Source organism: Schistocerca serialis, chromosome 11, assembly GCF_023864345.2.
Source record: "Schistocerca serialis cubense isolate TAMUIC-IGC-003099 chromosome 11, iqSchSeri2.2, whole genome shotgun sequence".
Taxonomy (NCBI): Eukaryota; Metazoa; Arthropoda; class Insecta; order Orthoptera; family Acrididae; genus Schistocerca; species Schistocerca serialis.
In genome coordinates this window covers 38,591,679-38,612,439 of record NC_064648.1, presented here as the reverse complement: position 1 = coordinate 38,612,439, position 20,761 = coordinate 38,591,679, and the positions used below count along the sequence as shown (strand labels likewise).

Below are 20,761 nucleotides of genomic sequence, written 5' to 3'. Positions count from 1 at the left end.
TGGGAAATGAGGCTGCTGGTCCTGCTGCCAAGGCTGCAGTCCTCCTACCTTGGCAACCCTCCTAGCTCTTCCACTGCTTTGGATTATCTCCATGTTGCCATCTGTCAGCAAGTGGTGTTACTTTGGCATCACCAATGGTCTTCTATTCACAAGAACGAGCTACAAGAAACTAACCCCAATGGCTTGGGTGACCCCTCAGCTTCTCGCCTTGAGATCATTTTAGCTAGTTTGTGTGTTGGGCACTGTCATTTTACTGTCACCATTTGTTAAGTGGTGATCCCCCACCACTTTGTGCTGATGCTGCACCATTTCCTGAGCAGATGCCCGTTTCTTAACCACCTATGTTTGAGTGTATGTTAAAGAAAAAACCTGTCGTAGCTGTTGTGCATTTTCCTAAATGATGTGTGGGCTGTTGACCACTTTTTACTTTTTATCTGTCGTACGAATATGGTGAAGGATTTTTAATCTTTGGTTTGGGACCTCCGCTGTCTCTACGCACATTTTGCGAACCTTTTTCCAAGACGAAGTTCTTGTTACCAGCTCTTCTTTCTTCCGTCAATTTGGCTTAATGTGTAGTCACTTTTAACCTCATTTCTAATTAATGTTCTAAGATTATGACATGCGCTTATGATTTTGCACACACCCCTCCCCCCCAAAAAAAAGGTCATTTGGAATGGCTGGAGCAATTTCAACCAAATCTGGTATGCTTTTGAGTAACTATTGGACACGACTGTGAAGTGGTAACAACAAAATCATAATGGGAATTGCTGTTGTCAAATATAAAGTTTTCCAGGTTTCTAGGTTGGTTGGTGACGGTCCTGGTGGCACTTAAATCCTGGGGTGAGGGTGGCAGTGAGAAGGGGTGGACATTCATTCATTCATTCATTCATTCATTCATTGTGTTGTGTAGGTACTACCAAGAAGGATAACCTTCAGGGATTAGAAAGCAGTCAAAGTATACACTAACAAAAGAGAAACAAATTATAGAAACCCAATCAGCATTCCTTTATCCATGCAAACTTCTCCATCTCTGCATAACCATTGAAGTGAAGTGTACATCCACTCGAACCTGGTTACTGTACTCATTCTTTCATGTTCCTCACTCCCACCCTCTTTCCAACCCACCCACTTCCCACCATTATGAAACTGACATTTCCTTGAGATCTTGAAATTTTTCCTACGCAACTGATATTTTAAAGCTGAGCCACACATTTCTTTTTTTGTCAATTTGGTTCAGTAAATGTGTGACTCAGTAGCTTAGTGGTAATGTGCTCAGCTGCAAATCCAAATATCTTGTTTGATTCCCAGTTAATCCTAACATTTTTATACATCACTTATCACTTCTTTCTGCTCTGGCAATATTTGTTGATGTTACTCTGTGGTTCAGAATTCACCTTAAACTGCACGTCCCTGTATAACTGGCTGGGCAATTGAGTTCAGAGGTTTGATGAAGGCAAAGGCATACCATGTCCAAAAGGATTGTGCCTAGTAAGGCAGTGCGGTATTCAAAGCAGCCTTGGGATTGGTTACAGCTTTACTTATTACCTCCTCATTAGTTATTTGATCTGCTTATATAATTTTCAACATTTGTTGTTTGTAGCATTTCAAAAGCATCTATTTCTTGCTCTTCTTGACTGAACTGCTCATATTTCACTTCTGCACAAGGTTATCTGCCTACAAATATGTTTAGGAAAAACTTTCGGACACTCACATTTATATTTGTTGTTAACAAATTTCCCATTTTCAGAAAAGCTTTTCTTCCTGTAGTTGGTCTGGGTTTTATCCTCACTTCTTGATGCATTATCAGTTATTTGGCTGCCCATATAGCAAAACTCATCTGCTACTTTTAGTGTCTCTTTTCCTAATTAATATCCTCAGCAGCACATGGTTTTATTGGACTGCACTTCATTACTTGTTTTACTTTTGTTGGTGTTCACTTAAAACCTCTTTTTGAGAGGCTACCCATTCTGTTCAACTGCTACTCCAAGTCCCTTGCAGTCTTTGACAAAGTCACAGTGTTGCCAGTGATCCTCAAAATTTTTATTTCTTTCCCCTGAATTTTAATTCCCTTTCCAAATTGTCAGATTTCTTCTTTGTTTCATTTACAGCTTAATGTACCAGTTGAATAACAGGAGATAGGCTACAACCTTTATCTCACTTCTTTCTCAAATACTACTTTACTAATTTTCTTTCATGTACTTTGGCTCTTATGACTTCAGTCTAGTTTCTGTACGACTTGTGGATAACCTCTTGCTCTCTGTATTTTATGTTTGATATTTACAATATTTGAAAAGGGTGTACATTGTCAAAAGCTTTCTTTTAATCAATAAATATTGTAAATGTAGGATTGATTTTCTTCAGTTTATTTTCTAAGATCAGTTATAGGGTCAGTATAGCGTCGTATTTTCCTGCATTTCAACAGGACTCAATCTGTTCTTTCCCAAGTTCAGCAGCTACCAGTCTTATTAGTCGTCTGAAAATAAAATCTGTATTTTCCAACCATGATTGTTAGTTGAATAATGTTCATAAATGTCATCACCTGTCAACTTTGGAATTGGAATTATTACTATCTTCTTGAAGGTAAAGGATATTTTGCCTGTCTCATATATCTTGCAGAACAGATCAAATAGATTTTTCATGGCTGGCTCTCCCAATGGTATCAATCATTCTGAGGGAATGACGCTTATTCCAGGAACCTTGTTTCAATTTAGTACTGTGTCAAATCCTTCTTGCTGTGTCATATTTCACCTCTCACCATCATCTAGTTCCATTTCATCTGTAAATAATGAGTCCTGTTTACAGTACTCATTTGTACTTGTCCTTATAAATGACTCAGACACTTGGCAAGCAGCTAAGAGTGAATTTCAGTCTCAGATTCTCGGTAATTGTAAAAATTTGTGGTAGGGTAGTTTTTGCATTATGGATAACGTCAAGTTTGGAAATCAGTCTGTCAGAAAGTTGATTTACTCTTCGTAGTGAATTCCCTAGTGTCCTATAAGATCACATTCCTGGGAAACTTGTCGTTGGGGGAAAAACTGTTTGTTGCACAGAAGTGTGTAATGAGTATAAATTAGGTAGTTTCATGTTGCATGTATTGTATTACATGATAAGTTGTAATTATATGGAATGAGTCATATTACATTCACATTACAAATTTATTTGTAAATACAGCTACTTGCTGAACATTTATAATATTTTTTCATTAAATATACATATGTGAGTAAATAATTCATGCCCACCACCTGCAATTATACAATAATAGAACTCCTTCTGTGGAATAGAATGAGTTATCAAGGAGAAATCTTATCACTTTGTTTTCAAATATTACTTTGCCCCCTGTCAGATATTTTATACCACTGAGTAAGTTACCAAAAATTTTAGTTGCAGCATTGTGCACCCCCTTTTAGTGCTAAAGTCAGGCTTAATGTAGAGTAATGAGTGTGTGGTGTCAACTCTAGAATGTCATATGGACAGCTCTTTAAACAGATGGATATACTGCCAAGAGTTTTGCAGTACATATCCCCTTTTGGAGTTTGCTGTCAACACAGTTTGAAAACAACAGTCACATTCATAAATAAAGTATTTGAAGGAGTAATGATTACAGTATCTGAAAATATTTGCCCAGTTTTAATAGAAAACATTCCAGTAAGAACTGAATTATTGAGAAATGTGACAGTTGCACCCCTATAATGATAATAGAACACAGAAGTGTCCTTTTTGCAAAAAATGTGCTTGGGTTTGATAAATTTTCACACATTTATGGTGCTTTCAGTTACATGAAAGGGTCTGAATATAGCTCATTAAAGTCAGATTTGATAGAAAGGACTTAAGGGACTTGAATTAATTAAGCACGAATTTTAAGCTGTTTTACAGACTTAAATACATATAGTAAGAATTTAGATGGTTTACTGCACCATCTTGTGTAACTAAATAACTACAGTTATTACTGTGAAGGATACAGTTTAGCAGTATAGAGGACTTGGTTCAGTTTCCCTCTGTAACTTTTATCAAAGTGAGTTACATGACATTTATGATCATTGTTGGTTTTATATCACAAATCTTTTTCTTATTAATGGTGTGCTTCAAGGTGTTCAGCCAATTTTTTGAGTCCACCTGTTGATGACTACCTCAGTCATCATCTTCAGGCGGCACAAGTTATGTTATTATGTGTACTCACTGCCCAGACTCAAACCAGACTGTGATCGACTGTCGGCTTCTCGCTGCAGTTTATAGCCAATTGTATTCTCGACTCCACGCATTCACTACACCCTTCGATGCTCATTCTCTTTCAAGCCCACATTGATATACCATTAAATGAGCATTATCTCAGTGTTTTACAGCTCCCTTCATGGTTGGAAAGATGTTTATAAATTGAGTGCCGGATGCCAAGCTCTATTTATTAGGTTTTCTGACATCTGGTATCTGTGTTTACACTGTCCCACAAACGTGGTATTTTCACCAAAAGATGCTGAGATGAAGTAAGTTACCATTCACCATACAGTTGAGGTCCATCAATGAGCTGGCACTTCTTGCTAAATTTGCAGAGGTCCCTAGAGATAACAAGTGCACACAAACTTGCATTGTCTTGGTGCAACCCTGCTGAAGTGAGTGGCTGTGTAGCCATATTGTTTCTATTGTACTTGTTGTTTCAATAGAAGCTGAACGAGTGAGTTTAGCCTGTACCAGGGGAAGCTGGAGTTTTGAAAGCCTCACTTGGTGGCCAGCAAAATTTACATGGCATGGATTCTCAGCAGTTTCTTAAAGTGCAAACAGTGGAGTATAACATCACCTTAAGGCAGAGAATTTAGTAGGTGCTAAGTATCAGTCCTTACCTCAGACACTGCTGAATGGGAGTAAATAGTCTTTTGTCACATTTCCATATGATACATACTTAAAAATAAAATATTATTTTTATTAAAAATTATGAGCAAGTATTTCCAATTAATAGTTTCATTTGATAATTATTATAGAATTTATAAGTGAAAGTAATAGTTATTATGCTAGTGAGAATTGTATCAATAACCTCACAGATATATGCTATGCATTCAGCATCCAGCAATTCTTTTAAAATGGTGCAAAAGAAACTTGACAAAGCTTGGGAATGTTTGAATTTTAAAAGGTGATCATCTAGAGTTTTCTTTTTCAGAATTACAGTGTACTGATTTAGGATCCTGGTGTCTGGGCACTGACCTTTTGTTAATCATGATTATTCCGTCATCAAATAAATATTTGTGTAACTGGACCAGTGGGGAATGCTGTGTACAAATAATAACAAAATAATAGTGTTAAGGATCTGAAGCTGGGCCTTCAAGGCTCTAAAACTCATCTTGCTTTTTAATGAAAGCCACAATTGTGATTGATGACAGATTTTTTCCCCCTTGTATATCTTTGAAAAGTTAAATGCCATATACTACAAATTTTTGGCTTTTGTGGCAATGCTGCATTTTCTGTCTGCAACCTTTGAATGCCATCAAAGTATATCTCCTTTGTAGTTAGTTACAATGAAGTATGGTACCAGCAGCAATTTTTTTTTTTTTTTTTGTTTCTGTTGTCAGAATTCCATGGATGCACTGCTAGATGCCATTCTGGAAGCAGAGAGTGAGTGCTGCCCACCTCCTCTGCTGGTGCACAAGAAGGATCTGGTGAGTGAACTGGCAATGCAGTCACCCTCCCCATTCCTCTTCAGAGCACATTCGAACATAGGTAGCACTTAATTTCTTCTCAGTTTGCTGGTGTTCCTACAATGCTATTAAGTTGAAGATAACAGGGAGAGTTAGGTTACCTGGTGTTATTTTAAAAATTGACATTGTAATTCTGTCAGAGACAGCAAAGAACTTGGAAGAGCAGTTGAACGGAATGGACATTGTCTTGAAAGGAGGATATAAGATAAACATCAACAAAAGAAAAATTAGGATAATGGAATGTAGTCGAATTAAGTCGGGTGATGTGAAGGGAATTATATTAGGAAATGAGACACTTAAAGTAGTAAAGGAGTTTTGCTATTTGGGGGAGCAAAATAACTGATGATGGTCTTAGTAGAGAGGATATAAAATGTAGACTGGCAATGGCAAGGAAAGCGTTTCTGAAGAAGAGAAATTTGTTAACATCAAGTATAGATTTAAGTGTCAGGAAGGCGTTTCTGAAAGTATTTGTGTGAAGTGTAGCCATGTATGGAAGTGAAATATAGACGATAAATAGTTTGGACAAGAAGAGAATAGAAGCTTTTGAAATGTGGCGCTACAGAAGAATGCTGAAGATTAGATGGGTAAATCACATACTAATGAGGAGGTATTGAATAGAATTGGGGAGAAGAGGAGTTTGTGGCACAACTTGACTAGAAGAGGGGATCAGTTGGTAGGACATGTTCTGAGGCATCAGTGGACCACCAATTTAGTATTGGAGGACAGTGTGGAGGGTAAAAATCGTAGGGGGAGACCAAGAGATGAATACACTAAGCAGATTCACAAGGTTGTAGGTTGCAGTAGGTACTGGGCGATGAAGAAGCTTGCACAGGATAGAGTAGCATGGAAAGCTGCATCAAACCAGTCTCAGGACTGAAGACCACAACAACATTTTAAAGATAAGATATTGAGCCTCAGTGGTTACTGTCAGATCTTTTCTGGCGATTCCCTTCTGTGTTCTCTAGTCACTGACCATTTTCCATTACATATGTTGGGGATCAGCAGTAGCAACCACCAAGCAATGCAGTTCATTTAATAGCTATGCTGCAGGTAAGAATTATGTTGCTGTGCACTTACTATGAGGGCTAGTCATACAGTTTTAACTACCACCTACAAATATCACGTTATGTGTATCTCAGCAGAGTGAACCATAGACTCAGAAGTAGCAGGAATCAGCTTTGCCACGTGGCAAGGTACAATCATGCTACAGTACAAGTAGCGTGTGTTGCTGCCAGACAGATGAAGCTTTCTTAACAAAATTAAAATTATTTTTGATGAGAAGGAGAAAGCAGTGACAATGCTGATGTAAGAGTTGATGGAATGTGTAAAGCAAATGATAAATGAGCCAGTTGTTTGTGTGCAAATTATGGCAGAAGGGATGCATTGTCCAGATGAGTAATGGTTTAATTTTGTTAGTAAAGTTTCACCTGTCTGGCACTCACACACACTACTTTAACTATAGCACGATTGTACCTTACCACGTGACAAAGCTGATTCCTGCTACTTCTGGGTCTATGGTTCACTCTGCTGAGATACACATAACTTCATATTTATAGGTGTACTTCAAAGGACAAGCAGCTAAGTGCACACAATATATATGCCTTGACAATCTGACAATGTGGATGACTGTGTTATTTGACACATATTCTGCAATATTATGAATGATACACAGAAATATCAGCTTTGCTAATATTCACAGATTATATCATACAGAACTGGACTTTACAGCCAGCAAACAAACACTGGCAAGGGTGACAGGAACATATTCTCAGTTTGAATACAACAAATTACCTTGAGACTGAAAAGCTACTGTCCATGGCTTGTCATGGGTTTAGAAAACACCACTTCTGAAAAACTCAGTTTGCCTTTTTGTGACACAGTGTCATGCAAACCACTGATGAAAGGCTCCACTTTATTGGGAGAATTTTAGGAAAGCATAGTTCACCTGTGTGAGACTTATTCTTGAGTACTGCTTGAGTGTCTGGGATCTGCACCAAAGTGGATTAAAGGATAACATCAAAGCAATTCAGGGATGGGCTGCTAGATTTGTTACTGGCTGGTTCACTCAACACACATTACAGAGATGCTTCATGAACTCAAATGGTAGTCTCAGGAGGGAAGATGATCTTTTTGTGACACACTATTGTGAAAATTTAGAGAACCAGTATTTGAAGCTGACTGCAGAATAGCTCTAGTACCCCCAATGTACATATCCCATAAATACCAAAGAGATAAGAGAAATTAGTGCTTGCACCTATACATGTAGATTGTCATTTTTCCCTCACTCTGTTTACCCATAAATACCACAGAGATAAGAGAGATTAGTGTTTGCTCTTAGGCATATAGATTGTCATTTTTCCCTCACTCTGTTTATGAGTGGAATAGGAAAGGAAAAGACTAGTAGTGGTACAGTGTACCTTTCAACATGCACCATATGGTGAGTTACATAGTATGTATGTAGATGTAGATAGAAGAATATATTGAATGCTGATTTGTTTTAAACTGCCAGCTATCTCACCTTAGAACTGTTTATCTTGGTGGCTTTCAATTAAGACATGTCAACAAGATAAAAGCTATTAAAATAATCACAACTTAAGGAAATAGCATGATGACATAGCATGTGAGTTCACAAGATAGTGTGCTGAGGTTCATGGGTTCAATCCTACTGCAGAAGGAAGTTTTATTCTTCTCTCATATTCTGTATATTTTCATTACTTTCACTTTTCATGACAGCTGATAACACCTTCAATGCACTGGTTACAAAATAGATGCCAAAATAGATAAAGTACAGTTACTTTTATATTGAATACATAGCAGTCACAACACATTTACTTGTTGTATTATGATCAGTAAGATAAATTGGCCTCCCACTGTGAATGTTTTATTAATGGCAGTTCGTCACAGAGGCATTTAACATTCAGTAAATTTACTCTTATACTCAGTTGTATATACCAGCACCCTTTTTTGCCAACAAAAAAAGACAAAAAATATTAGTGTAAGACTAGCATCAAGCTTTTATTACCTAATGATCCTTAGTTGATCATTCTACCCCCTTGACTGTCTCCTCATTGTTAATGTAGTTCATGTTGTAATGCTTGATAGGGATATTGATCTTTTACAGTTACTGAAACTCCTGCATGAAGTTCCACCAGTCAGAATGACCTGACTGTGAAATGGCTGCCAACACTCCACTTTTAAGGATTTTGCAGAATACACTGTTACTGCCTTCCCACCTCTCCCAACACTCCCATTTCTTGAGTGTAAACACAATGGTACCTTGACAGATGATGAGTTTAGTTTGCCAGGTAATGGAGGTGAGAAGGAGCTGGGCACTTTCAGTTCTCTATCTACAATCACCCATTACACAGTTAAGTGTTTTGGACAGAAAACCACATGCGACGTAAGTTGTAACTGTAGACATGATACCTGAAGGTAGTCTGTTACAGACAAGTGAGTACTGAATATGGCAGCACTTCACCAGTTGACTGACATTGAATGTTGCAGGACATTCATTGCAAGAAGCAACAACAGAAACTTGAAATTTGAAAACCAAGTTGATATTATACTGTAGTTATTGTTTAATAAGGGACTTTTTCTCGGAAACTCCTGCCCTAAGGAGTTCAAATAGGGGATCAAAGGTTATTTGAAAATAAATAGCTGTTAAGGAAATTTTAAAGCTAGAACTACGAAATTGGATATTTGGTTTCCTGGTCAGCATCCACGCAAATTCAGCTCTAAGGAGATGAAGTAGTGGGTGAAAGTTATTTATAAATAAATTGTTGTTAAAGAACTGTTGAAGCTTTTTTAAAGTTACACCTATGAAAATTGGTACTTGACTTCATATTTAAAAATAAAAAAAGTGTTTCATTGTTTTTGGAAATTCAACCTGAAAGGGAGCTGAAATAGGGGATGAAAACTTTTTATGGAAATATTTAATAATATTGAAACATTTTGAAAGCTAACTCTATGAAAATTGGTATCTGGCTTGTTGGTTAGAAATAAAGAAATATGTGTTAGGGGATGAATGTTATTATGGAAATATCACCAGAAGAAGTCAAAAGGCAGGATGAACAAAAGTCTCACCTCTTGTTCAGAAGTACATTCAGAGAAACCCATGCTTATATGCCCTTAATTAGCATGAAAAGTTTAGATGATATTGCAGTTTGTGGACCAAATCAAAGTAAAGTATTCAGCAGTTACTATGACGAATTGGATTAGTGAGAATCATCTAGAAAAAGAAACAGATCTTTAATACATTAATTTTTCAGTAGGATTAATATGTTTATAAAGTTATTTTTGTTGTAATTACTGCACAAACTAATCATTACTCATGACGAAATAGATACCATGTTTAAATATGATTCCATGTACAGGAATGTCCATTTGAGGTGATCAGGTACACTGTTTCCAGACAGCTGATTTGTACATGAAGAATGTGTGTAAGAATATGTAAACTCAGTTTAAAAAAAGAAAAAAAATGCAAATCTTCTATGAAGAATTGCTTTAGTAAATGTTGATACCGTACCTGCAGCTTAGTATGCGTAGACTAGATATACTCTTTGCACAGCACAGGGTTTACACATGAACAATGGGTGTAACAACATACAAAAGTCAGACCATAAAGTCTATCGAACAAGGTTATGCAGTGGTTAGCACACTGGACTCACATTTGAAAGAACGGCGATTCAAACCTGCATCCAGCCATCCTGATTTGGGTTTTCCATGATTTCCCTAAATCACTTCAGGCGAATACCAGGATGGTTTCTTTGAAAGGGAACGGCCAACTCCCTTTCCCATGCTTCCCTAATCTGATGGGACCGATGACCATACTGTTTGGTCCCTTTCCCCAAATCAACTAACTGTGCAGTCTATTTGAATGATGCGTCATATTCCAAACCAATAATTTCATAAAATTTTTACTGAAAGATTGTTAGTATTGTAAATTAGGGAAACCTGATATGAAATCTGATACGCATTGTCAGTGCACATTTTTTCTTAGTGTTCAGTGCAAAATAATTGTGTTCCTGGTGTTGTGTTGGTGTTAATGGTCATACAGTGCATAATCCACCTTCATTATGCATTTACATCTGTAAGACATATCTACAGACTTCGTACACATTGAAATTCTGGCACCACAGTAAGGTATTATAGGATAAAAAAAAAGGTGCAATCCACTGTTATGGTGATGTATCATGTAGTAATTTGTTTCTGGCTGCAGCAGAAATGCAGAACACTGGCAGGATGATCCAAATGATTTTCTTGTCGTGCCTAGCTATGTTAAAGACATGGGAATTTAAATGTGTACCAGGGCTGCACACATGTATCTGCACACAAACAAAAGCTAATTATGTAACTCAATTTTTTTAGGTGATGATTAAAAATTTATTGGTACCCCTCATATATTTTACCTTTAGATCTATGTTGTGTGGTAGCTATTAAGGCAGTTTTGAAGTTAGAACTATGAAAATTGGTATTTGGTTTCCTGGTCAGCATCTATACAAATTCAACATAAGGAGGTGAAGGTGTGGGTGAAAGTTTTTCTTTTTAAATAAATCATTGTTAAAGAACTCATAAAGCTTTTTTAAAGCTACATCAATAAAAATTGGTACTTGACTTCTCATTTAAAAATAAAAAAAGTGTTTCAGTGTTTTTGGAAATTCAACCCCAAAGAGCTGCAGGCATGTATCTGCAAACAAGGTTTTTTTGAGGTGATGATTAAAAGTTTATGGCTACCCGTTATATATCTTTACATTTAGATCTATGATGTGTAATTGGAGTCATCTGGCAAAAGCTCTTTTCACCTCTTGGGGTAGCATCACACAACCACAAAACCTTGTCTGTATTGCATCCCATGCACTTTCACCATATGTAATACAGGCAATCCAGCTATTGGAATATAAGAGGGGCATCCAGAATGTAAGTTTCCCAATGTTGAATCCTTTAAAGTAGATGTATTTAGCTGGGAAAATTGTGCATGTGCGACAGATTTATGAGAATCAATTGCCAGACGGACAGGTCCCACCTGGTGCCAGTACCATGGCAGGAGTGCCTCAAAATGGTGTGTCTTATTCGTTCTATTGCCATCTGTGGGGTTCAGTCAGTGATAAAGTTCCTTAATGCACGAAACATAGTGCACATCAAAATTCATCATCAGCTCTGTCAGGTGTGTGACCAAACAGATGGTGCATCACTGACGTAGTCTTTTTTTCGAAGGTCATCAAAGTGTCCATGATGAAGAGCTCAGTGGGCGACCATCCCTTGTCGGTGATCACCTGACTGAGCTGGTGCAGCAGCACATCCTGGAGAACCATTGCTTGGCTATTATGGAGATCAGCAGCCATTTTCCACAGATATCATGATCTTCAATGCATCAAATTGTCACAAAGCACCTGTTGTTCAAAAAATTGTGTTCCAGGTGGGTGCCAAAAAACACGACACGTGAGTACAAAATGTAACGCTTTGGAGCAGTACTGACATTTCTGCAGTGGTACCATGATGATGGCAGTGAGTTCCTCAACAAGACATCGTGGGCAATGACACGTGAATTTCTCACTTGACCCTGGAAACCAAACAGCAGTCAATGCATTGGCGTTACAGTGGGTCTCTGGTCAAGACAACTCAGACTGACTGTGTTGGTGCAGAAAGTGATGTGCATGGTGTTCTGCTCATTGACTTCCTGTCCAGAGGTGAAACAGTGAATGCTGACCATTATTGCGTAACAGTGTGGAAACTGCAACGTGCCATTCAGAACAAGAGGTGTGGAATGCTTACTGCAGGTGTTGTGCTGCTGCATGACAATGCTCATCTCGCATATAGCTTGGTGCACAGCAACTGTTTTGCAGAAGTTCAGCTGGGAGCTGTTTGATCATCCAGCATACAGTCCTGACCTTACACCAAGCGATTTGAATCTATTCTTGTACCTCAGGAAACTCCTGTCCTGTGGTCAGCGTTTTGACTACAATGAAGAGGTGAAGACAATTGAGACATGCTGGGACCATTGTAGCCTTTAAAAATGGCAAAATGTGAAATGCATAATAAATGAATAAATACTGTGGTCAAGACATATAAAAGTGTCTCGAGCACAATCAGTGGCTGCACCATGTCGTAGTGCAGTATCCAATTTATTGCATCAGAAGATAAAAAGGAATTGCAAGATTATTTGGGTAAGATACATGCATGTTGAAAAAAGTGGTAATGGTCCCCAAACAATGAAAACGTATTTGATCCTCCAGAAAAGCACTAAAATATTCAGTTAAATTTTGGTTACGCAATAAATAACACAAATTTCAAAGTTGTACATTCAACAAAATTCCCAGGGCTTACAGTTACAAAAATCTTGAATTCTATAGGAAATTTTGTGGGGAAGGTGAGTTGAAGACTGTGCTTTATTTGCAGAGTACTTATTGTTAGAAGGTTCAGCAAATCTACTGAAGAGACTGGCTACATTACAGTTGTCCATCTTCTTCTGGAGTACTGCTGCAAGGTGTAGTATCCTACCAGGTATGGTTGACAGGGCCTCAAAAATGGCCAGGAAAGGTCAGACCGTTTGTGTTATTGCAAAATAGGAGAGAGTGTGTCATGGATGTGATAAAGTAGTTGGGGTTAGTGCATAAACAAATTCTCTTGAACACTTCCAAAGTAAAATTATGTAAGCATTGACGTGCAGCTTTGCCACCACATTGGTTACTGAGATGTTAGACCAGACGGGGCAAAACCCGAACTGTCAAGAGGGAAATGTCCATTTAGCTGACAAAGAAAGCTTACAACATGTGAGAAAGCTTTTGGGATTATATCAGAGACAGCAAAAAGATGTGTGCTGTTGAATGACAGCATAGATTGACCATTTTTCATCATGTTACCCTGTTGCAGCAGTACTCCAGAAGAAGATGGACAACTGTAATGTAGCCAGTCTCTTCAGTAGATTTGCTGAACCTTCTAACAATAAGTACTCTGCCAATAAAGCACAGTCTTCACCTCACTTTCCCCACAAAATTTCCTATAGAATTCAAGATTTTTGTAACTGTAAGCCCTGGGAATTTTGTTGAATGTACAACTTTGAAATTTGTGTTATTTATTGCGTAACCAAAATTTAACTGAATATTTTAGTGCTTTTTGTTATATAGCTAGGGAAGGCCGAAATGCACACTATAAGTGCACGCAGGATGGCGTGAGGTCTGAAACAGGATACGTAATGAATGCTATAAAGAAAAGTACATAGCTGCTGGAATACTTAACTTTAATCCATCATTTGTATACATCGTTCTTGATGAGACATGCTTCATACGATAACTATCAATTGCTGTGGCGCCTTGCTAGGTCGTAGTCATTGACTTAGCTGAAGGCTATTCTAACTATCTTCTCTGCAAATAAACGAGGCTTCGTCAGTGTTGCATTGCTAGCTAAGTCGTCCGTACAACTGGGGCGAGTGCTAGTATGTCTCTCGAGACCTGCCGTGTGGTGGCGCTCGGTCTGCGATCACTGACAGTGGCGACACACGGGTCCGACATGTACTAATGGACCGTGGCCAATTTAAAGCTATCACCTAGCAAGTGTGGTGTCTGGCGGTGACACCACATTCCTCCCCCGCAAATCGGCGAACGGTCGTGTTATAAGGCTTCCGCCCGCTGTGGGGAGGACCCCATGTTGGCGTATGCGATGAGGTGGGGAGCCTAACAACAGGCGAGGCTGTGCCACCCGCACCCTTCCATTCGGTCCGAGGGGAGCTAGGAAACGCCTGAAAACCTAGTACAGGGTGCACGCCAACATGCGGTGTATGCGCCTGTAAAGAGACAGGAGGGGCCGAAGGGTCGACCTCCATTGCGTCGGGGTACACGACGCGCGAAGATGCCATGTGGTCCGGAGTGGGCAAGAGTTACATGGCGGAGGACTGCTGGTCACGGGAAGCGATCGGCGGCGCGTGACCCAGGGAGGCGCTTGGCAGCTGCAGCGACGCGTCCACTGCGGGCGGCGGCACGTCGCCATGGGGCAAAATGGAAGGCAGTGTCGGTAACACCTGGGGATGAGGCGAGCCAGTAGATGGGTCCCCAGGGCGCTGAACGGACAGCACCGTTGCTGAAAGCAGACGGGGAGCGGCGGAACCCGTGCGACGACAGAGGCGCTGCTGATTGAGATGCCGACGCACCTCACCAGAGGCCCCCAAAACCAAATACATCGCGCGGCCGAGGCAGCGAAGAATGCGCCCTGCGAGCCAACGCCATGAACCGCGATAGTTGCGATAGTATACAACGTCGCCAGGAGCAAAAGCAGGAGTCTGCCACTTCACAAGAACCTGATGCGGCGGATGCAGCAAAGACATCAAGGTTCGATGAGGACGACTGTGGAGCAACTCAGCCAGCGAGCGACCATCTCGGGGCTGAGAGCAATACGAAGACAAAAAGAGCAACAACGTGTCCTCCTGAGAATGCGACTCTTTCAGCTTCAACATCTGTGACTTGAAAGTCCGGACCAATCGTTCAGTGGCACCGTTTGACGGAGGCGAAAACGGCGCGGATGTCAGATGTTGAATACCATTAGCCTTGCAGAATGACTGAAATTCTGCGGACATAAATTGTGGGCCATTGGCGGAAACAATAGTCTGTGGAAGACCTTCAATGCAAAAGATAGCAGATAACGCTTGGATGGTGGCAGATGACGTCGTGGAAGACATCCGGACAACAAAAGGAAAATTACTGAAAGAATCGACCACAACCAACCATCGAGCATTCCAGAATGGACCAGCAAAATCGATGTGCAAGCGTTGCCAAGGGGAAGTGGCTTTTGGCCATGCAAAGAATTTCCGCGACGGTGCGGATTGTCGTTCGGCACACGCCATGCAAGAAGAGCACATATTCGTAATCGCAGCATCGTTTCCGAACCAAGTACAGTTCTGACGAGCAAGTTGTTTCGTTCGCACTATACCCCAATGTCCTTGGTGAAGAAGCCGTAAGACAGCGGACTGTAACGATCGTGGGACCACGACTCTGGACTGATCATTATCAGAACGCAACAACAAAACACCACGTCGAACAAAAAGTCTCTCCTTGTGAGCAAAAAATCGGCGAACCAACGGATCCTCGATCCGAGACTTTGACACAGGCCATTGCGTAGCAACAAAACGCAAAACGGTAGCAAGGACAGGGTCAGCAGCTGTGGCTGTAGCTGCACGACGAAAATCAATTGGAAACGATTCGACCACGTCATCGGTTTCCGCATCAATGAACATGCAAGCAAGTTTGGAAGAATCAAATGCTCTATCCTCAGCAACAGGCAAACGGGACAACACATCGGCGTTTCCGTCCTTAGCAGTGGACCGATACAAGATATCGTAGCGGTACTGCGAGAGGAAAATAGACCAGTGAATGAATTTCTGCCCTGTACGTGGAGGTACAGGCTTGTTCGGATGAGAAAGCGATGTCAAAGGTTTGTGGTCTGTGAAGATGGTAAAGTGACGACCATACAAGAAATCATGAAACTTTGTAACACCAAACACGAGAGCCAAAGCTTCTTTCTTTGTGAATAATTTCTTTGCACTGACGAGAGCAATTTGGACGCAAAGGCAATAGGGCGATCATGCGAGCCATCTTTGTGCGCAAGCACAGCACCGATCCCGAAATCCGATGCATCTACCATCAACAAAAGGGGTTTCTGGGGATCGAATGGCATAAGGCAAGTATTAGAAAGCAACGCCGATTTCAGCTGGCGAAAGGCGCGTTCGCATTCCGTCGACCAGACGAACGAAACACCTTTACGGCGTAAGCGATGAAGCGGAGCTGAAATGGAAGAGGCATTGCGCACAGTCATTCACACCTTGTGATTCCAAATCATGTAAGGTGTGGGGAACATTGCGCGCTGTGGAAAATTTCGGGTGCGCGTTCACTTTCAGTTCCAAATGTGCTTAATAGTTCTTACCGCAACCAAGGCCCAGTGCAAAAATGTCTGCAAATTCTTCACATAGACGAGAAACACTGGCTGAAGGCACAGTGTGGTTCACTGAGAGGACCTGATTTACGATAGACAAGTTAAAGAACTGAAATAAATCTAAACCAAACAAGTTCACTGCAGAAGAAGAACGAAGGACGTAAAATGACACAAGTTTTGTTTGTCCCTTGTATGTTGCAAGAAGGCTGCACTGTCCTAACACAGGGATCGTGTGACCTGAATATGTAGTTAGCTTAACATATGCGGCACGCAACGGAGGTTTGCCCAGTTGTTTGTACGTGTCTTTATTGATCAATGAAACTGCAGCTCCGGTATCGAGCTGGAATGGGATCACGTTGCCATTAATGTCCAAGTCTACAAAAAGTTTATTGTCCTGCGGACGACAAGAGCGACTGTTTTGTGCAACGTGAACAGACACTGGAACAGAATCACTTGCAACTTGACGTGATTTCCATTGATGTCGACGCACACTTTTTGTGGGACGAACACAGTCATCGTTAGAGAGAGTGGCACTGGGCGGAGTGGAATGAACTACATGGATGTCCATGGGCGAAGGTTCACGAGCCTGAGTATTCTTGGTTCGATTCCGGTGCGAAGCAAAGGGCCTGGAATGGTTTTTGGTGTCCGATCTGAGCTTTTTCTGGCAAACACTTTGAACATGTCCTTTTTTATTACAGAAAAAGCAAAGAGCTTGGCGTGACGGGCAATTCTCACGCGAATGTCTAGTTGCACACCGCGGGCATGATTTCACTGCATTTGCATGCTTGCGTGGCACCCGTGTTTGAGAGCGCGGCGGCAGCTGCGCGGACGGGCGCGAGGGCTGTTTATCGTTCCGTGCAGCGCGCCCGGCGGGCCGGTTAATGTGACACACGGCTGGTGAAGTTTCAAATGATTCCTGAGCAAAGTCAAGTGTGTCTTGCCTATCCAATATGTCTATCACTTGTTGAAGGGAGGGATTAACTAGTTTCAAAATCTGTTCCCGTATACGAACATCAGAAACGTTCTGTGCAATTGCATCACGTACCGTTGTATCTGAATAAGGGAGTCCACATTCACACTCAAAAGCACAATCCCTAGTAAGGCCTTGCAAAGTTGCAATCCACTCCCGATTAGTTTGACCGGCCGTACGTTTTGTACGAAAGAACGTATACCGTTTTACAACTACATTGACTGATTCCTTGAAATATGCATCTAATGCAGACAAAATTTCTTCATAGGACAGAGTTGCTATGTCGCGTCGGGGAAACAATTTCACTATCACACGGTACGTTTGCACCCCTACACACGCCAATAAATGAGGCTGCCGCTCGTTACCTTGAATTCTGTAGGCGGCGAGATGGAATCCAAATTGGCGTGACCACTCCGTCCAGGTTTCCATTGCCGGGTCAAATGGCCGGAACGGGGGTGCAACAGCATGTTGTGGCTGTGGTAGCAGTGAAGCGGCAGCTGCCGTATCGTTTTGCATTGCACGTTGACCCTGAACGAGCTGTCCAAAGGCATCCAATAACGCCTGCGTCTGCTGATTCTGCAAGCGATAAAATTCGGACAGTACATCTGGAGATTGTGGCGAAGCCATGACACAAGCAAATTAATACAAAGAGAAAGAAGACAGTATTGAGCCTCGTTGCTGTTTGAGACTCGTCGCCAAATATGTAGTGTCGGCAGACTTGCCAACACTACGCACACTAATTGAAAGAGGCGGCCAAGATGCACGCACTAACTCACGCAGGAGGGCGTTAGATCTGAAACAGGATACGTAATGAATGCTATAAAGAAAAGTACGTAGCCTCTGGAATACTTAACTTTAATCCATCATTTGTATACATCGTTGTTGATGAGACATGCTTCATACGATAACTATCAATTGCTATGGCGCCTTGCTAGGTCGTAGCCATTGACTTAGCTGAAGGCTATTCTAACTATCTTCTCTGCAAATAAACGAGGCTTCGTCAGTGTTGTATCGGTAGCTAAGTCGCCCGTACAACTGGGGCGAGTGCTAGTACGTCTCTCGAGACCTGCCGTGTGGTGGCGCTCGGTCTGCGATCACTGGCAGTGGCGACACGCGGGTCCGACATGTACTAATGGACCGCGGCCGATTTAAAGCTACCACCTAGCAAGTGTGGTGTCTGGCGGTGACACCACACTTTTCATCAACAGTGACAGGTACCATTTATTTGTAAATACTTGAGCAATTTTTTATCTCTCAGTTTCTTCCCCTTCAGTCAAATGTGTCTTCCAGTATGATGGTACATCACTGTGCACTGAGTTTAGAAGTTCCTGACCTCTTAGATGAAATATTTCCACCAAGTGGATACTACAATGTCCACAATAACACCTCTGTTTTTCATCCTTTCAGGTTATGTGGAACACACAGTGTATGCCTCACATCTACATGACTTTGGTTATCTCTGCAGAAGAATTATGGATGCAATGGCCTTTATGCATAATTCTTCTGTGGAGAGAACCAAAGTCATGTACATGTGAGGCAAGCAATGACCTCATTAACCATGGACCTTGCTGTTAGTGGGGAGGCTTGCGTGCCTCAGCCATACCGTAGGTGCAACCACAATGAAGGGGTATCTGTTGAGAGGCCAGACAAACGTGTGATTCCTGAAGAGGGGCAGCAACCTTTTCAGTAGTTGCAGGGTAACAGTCTGGGTGATTGACTGATCTGGCCTTGTAACATTAACCAAAATGGCCGTGCTGTGCTGGTACTGCAGATGGCTGAAAGCAAGGGAAAACTACAGCTGTAACTTTTCCCGAGGGCATGCAGCTTTACTGTATGGCCTCTATCACCCCAGACATGCTGGATGGATTATGAAAGGCTCTTATGTGGAAGTGCGCTAATTTTTTCTACAAAATTTTCGAGTTAATTTACATGAGGCAGAAAACTGGAAGTATGTATATCTTATATTTTTTAAATTTCATTTGTAAGTCTGGGAGATTTCATGTGGACACCTGGTACATATAATACTATACATTTCGTTATTACATCTACATCTACACTCCACAAGCCACCTTATGATGGTAGCAGAGGGTACTTTGTGTACCACTGTCACTCCAACTCCCCACCCACCCTGCCACCCCCCCACCCCCCCACCCCCACCCCACCCCGCCATACACACACATTTTTCTTAATATCTCAAAAACCCATGCAATAAATAAATAAATTGTTCTTGTTGCAGAATCCTGTGACAGCAGTGTTGGTTCCACTTGCACCCAAGAAAGAACCGGTAAGTATGTACATATGTGGGAACTCTGCCATGCTCTGCACTTCATATATTGTATATATATCGTACCACACACACACACACACACACACACACACTTACTTTCACTGCGTAAGGTTTCTCTCCTAAGAGTCTTCAGGCACATCTTCTCTTGTGTTCAGTGAGATATGAAGGTTCTAAAATAACAGAATAGACCATTAGCTATTAACTCAGTATAGTTTTATGTCTACTTCACCACATATTCCTATAGATTTGTCTCCTCTCCGTATCAGTTTTCTTATTTTCTCTCCATTGCTAATAGCTGTGCTATCAATGGGATGCTTAACTCTATCTTCTTTCCTTCCTTCCTCCTTATTCTGTCAGCAAGGAATTCCTTACCTTAATCTTGAAGCAAGTTTTGTACCTTTTCCTTTGTCTCTTCATTTGGGGAGGGGGGGGGGGGGTTAGGGAGGGATAAGGAAAGGACTGTAAGGAGGATGAGGCAGGTATTCCCAGCCCACTCTGCCACAGTTCCCAGCATGTGCTGCATGAGGTCGAATATTGCCTTGAAGGAGCAGCATACCTTTCGTGTGTCGTTGTGGGTATTTATTCTTCAGCACAGGGTTGATTTCATTCTCAGTTGTACTTGAGTGGAATAGGCTGTTGGTAAAGTTTCTCTTAAAAATCCTGCACATGGGCTCACCAAAAGATGATTAGTATGGCCTCATCAGCTGATGATTGCATTTTGAATTTCATACAAATAGATGATTCAGGATGTTTCCAAAATGTGTGTTAACACTTTGGACTGATGTAGCCATATTTGATCACACACTAAAATTTTGTTAAAAAGTGCATCACCTACACTATTCAAAGGATTTTTGCAAACACAAAATTTCTGTTCTGAGTGATGAATGGCAAGCTGTCTTGGAACCC

General features: G+C 41.1%; 1 protein-coding gene across 10 annotated transcripts in view; it reads left to right on the top strand.

The window, feature by feature from the left end:
- The window catches only part of LOC126426972 (uncharacterized), a 281,549-nt gene that overhangs the window by 181,354 nt on the left and 79,434 nt on the right, over positions 1–20,761 (top strand). For all 10 annotated transcript variants that reach the window (XM_050089124.1, XM_050089130.1, XM_050089129.1 and 7 more), the window contains 2 exons: positions 5,556–5,642; positions 19,805–19,852. In XM_050089124.1, the coding sequence (XP_049945081.1) occupies positions 5,556–5,642; positions 19,805–19,852 (135 nt within the window). The remainder of the gene's footprint in view (positions 1–5,555; positions 5,643–19,804; positions 19,853–20,761) is intronic.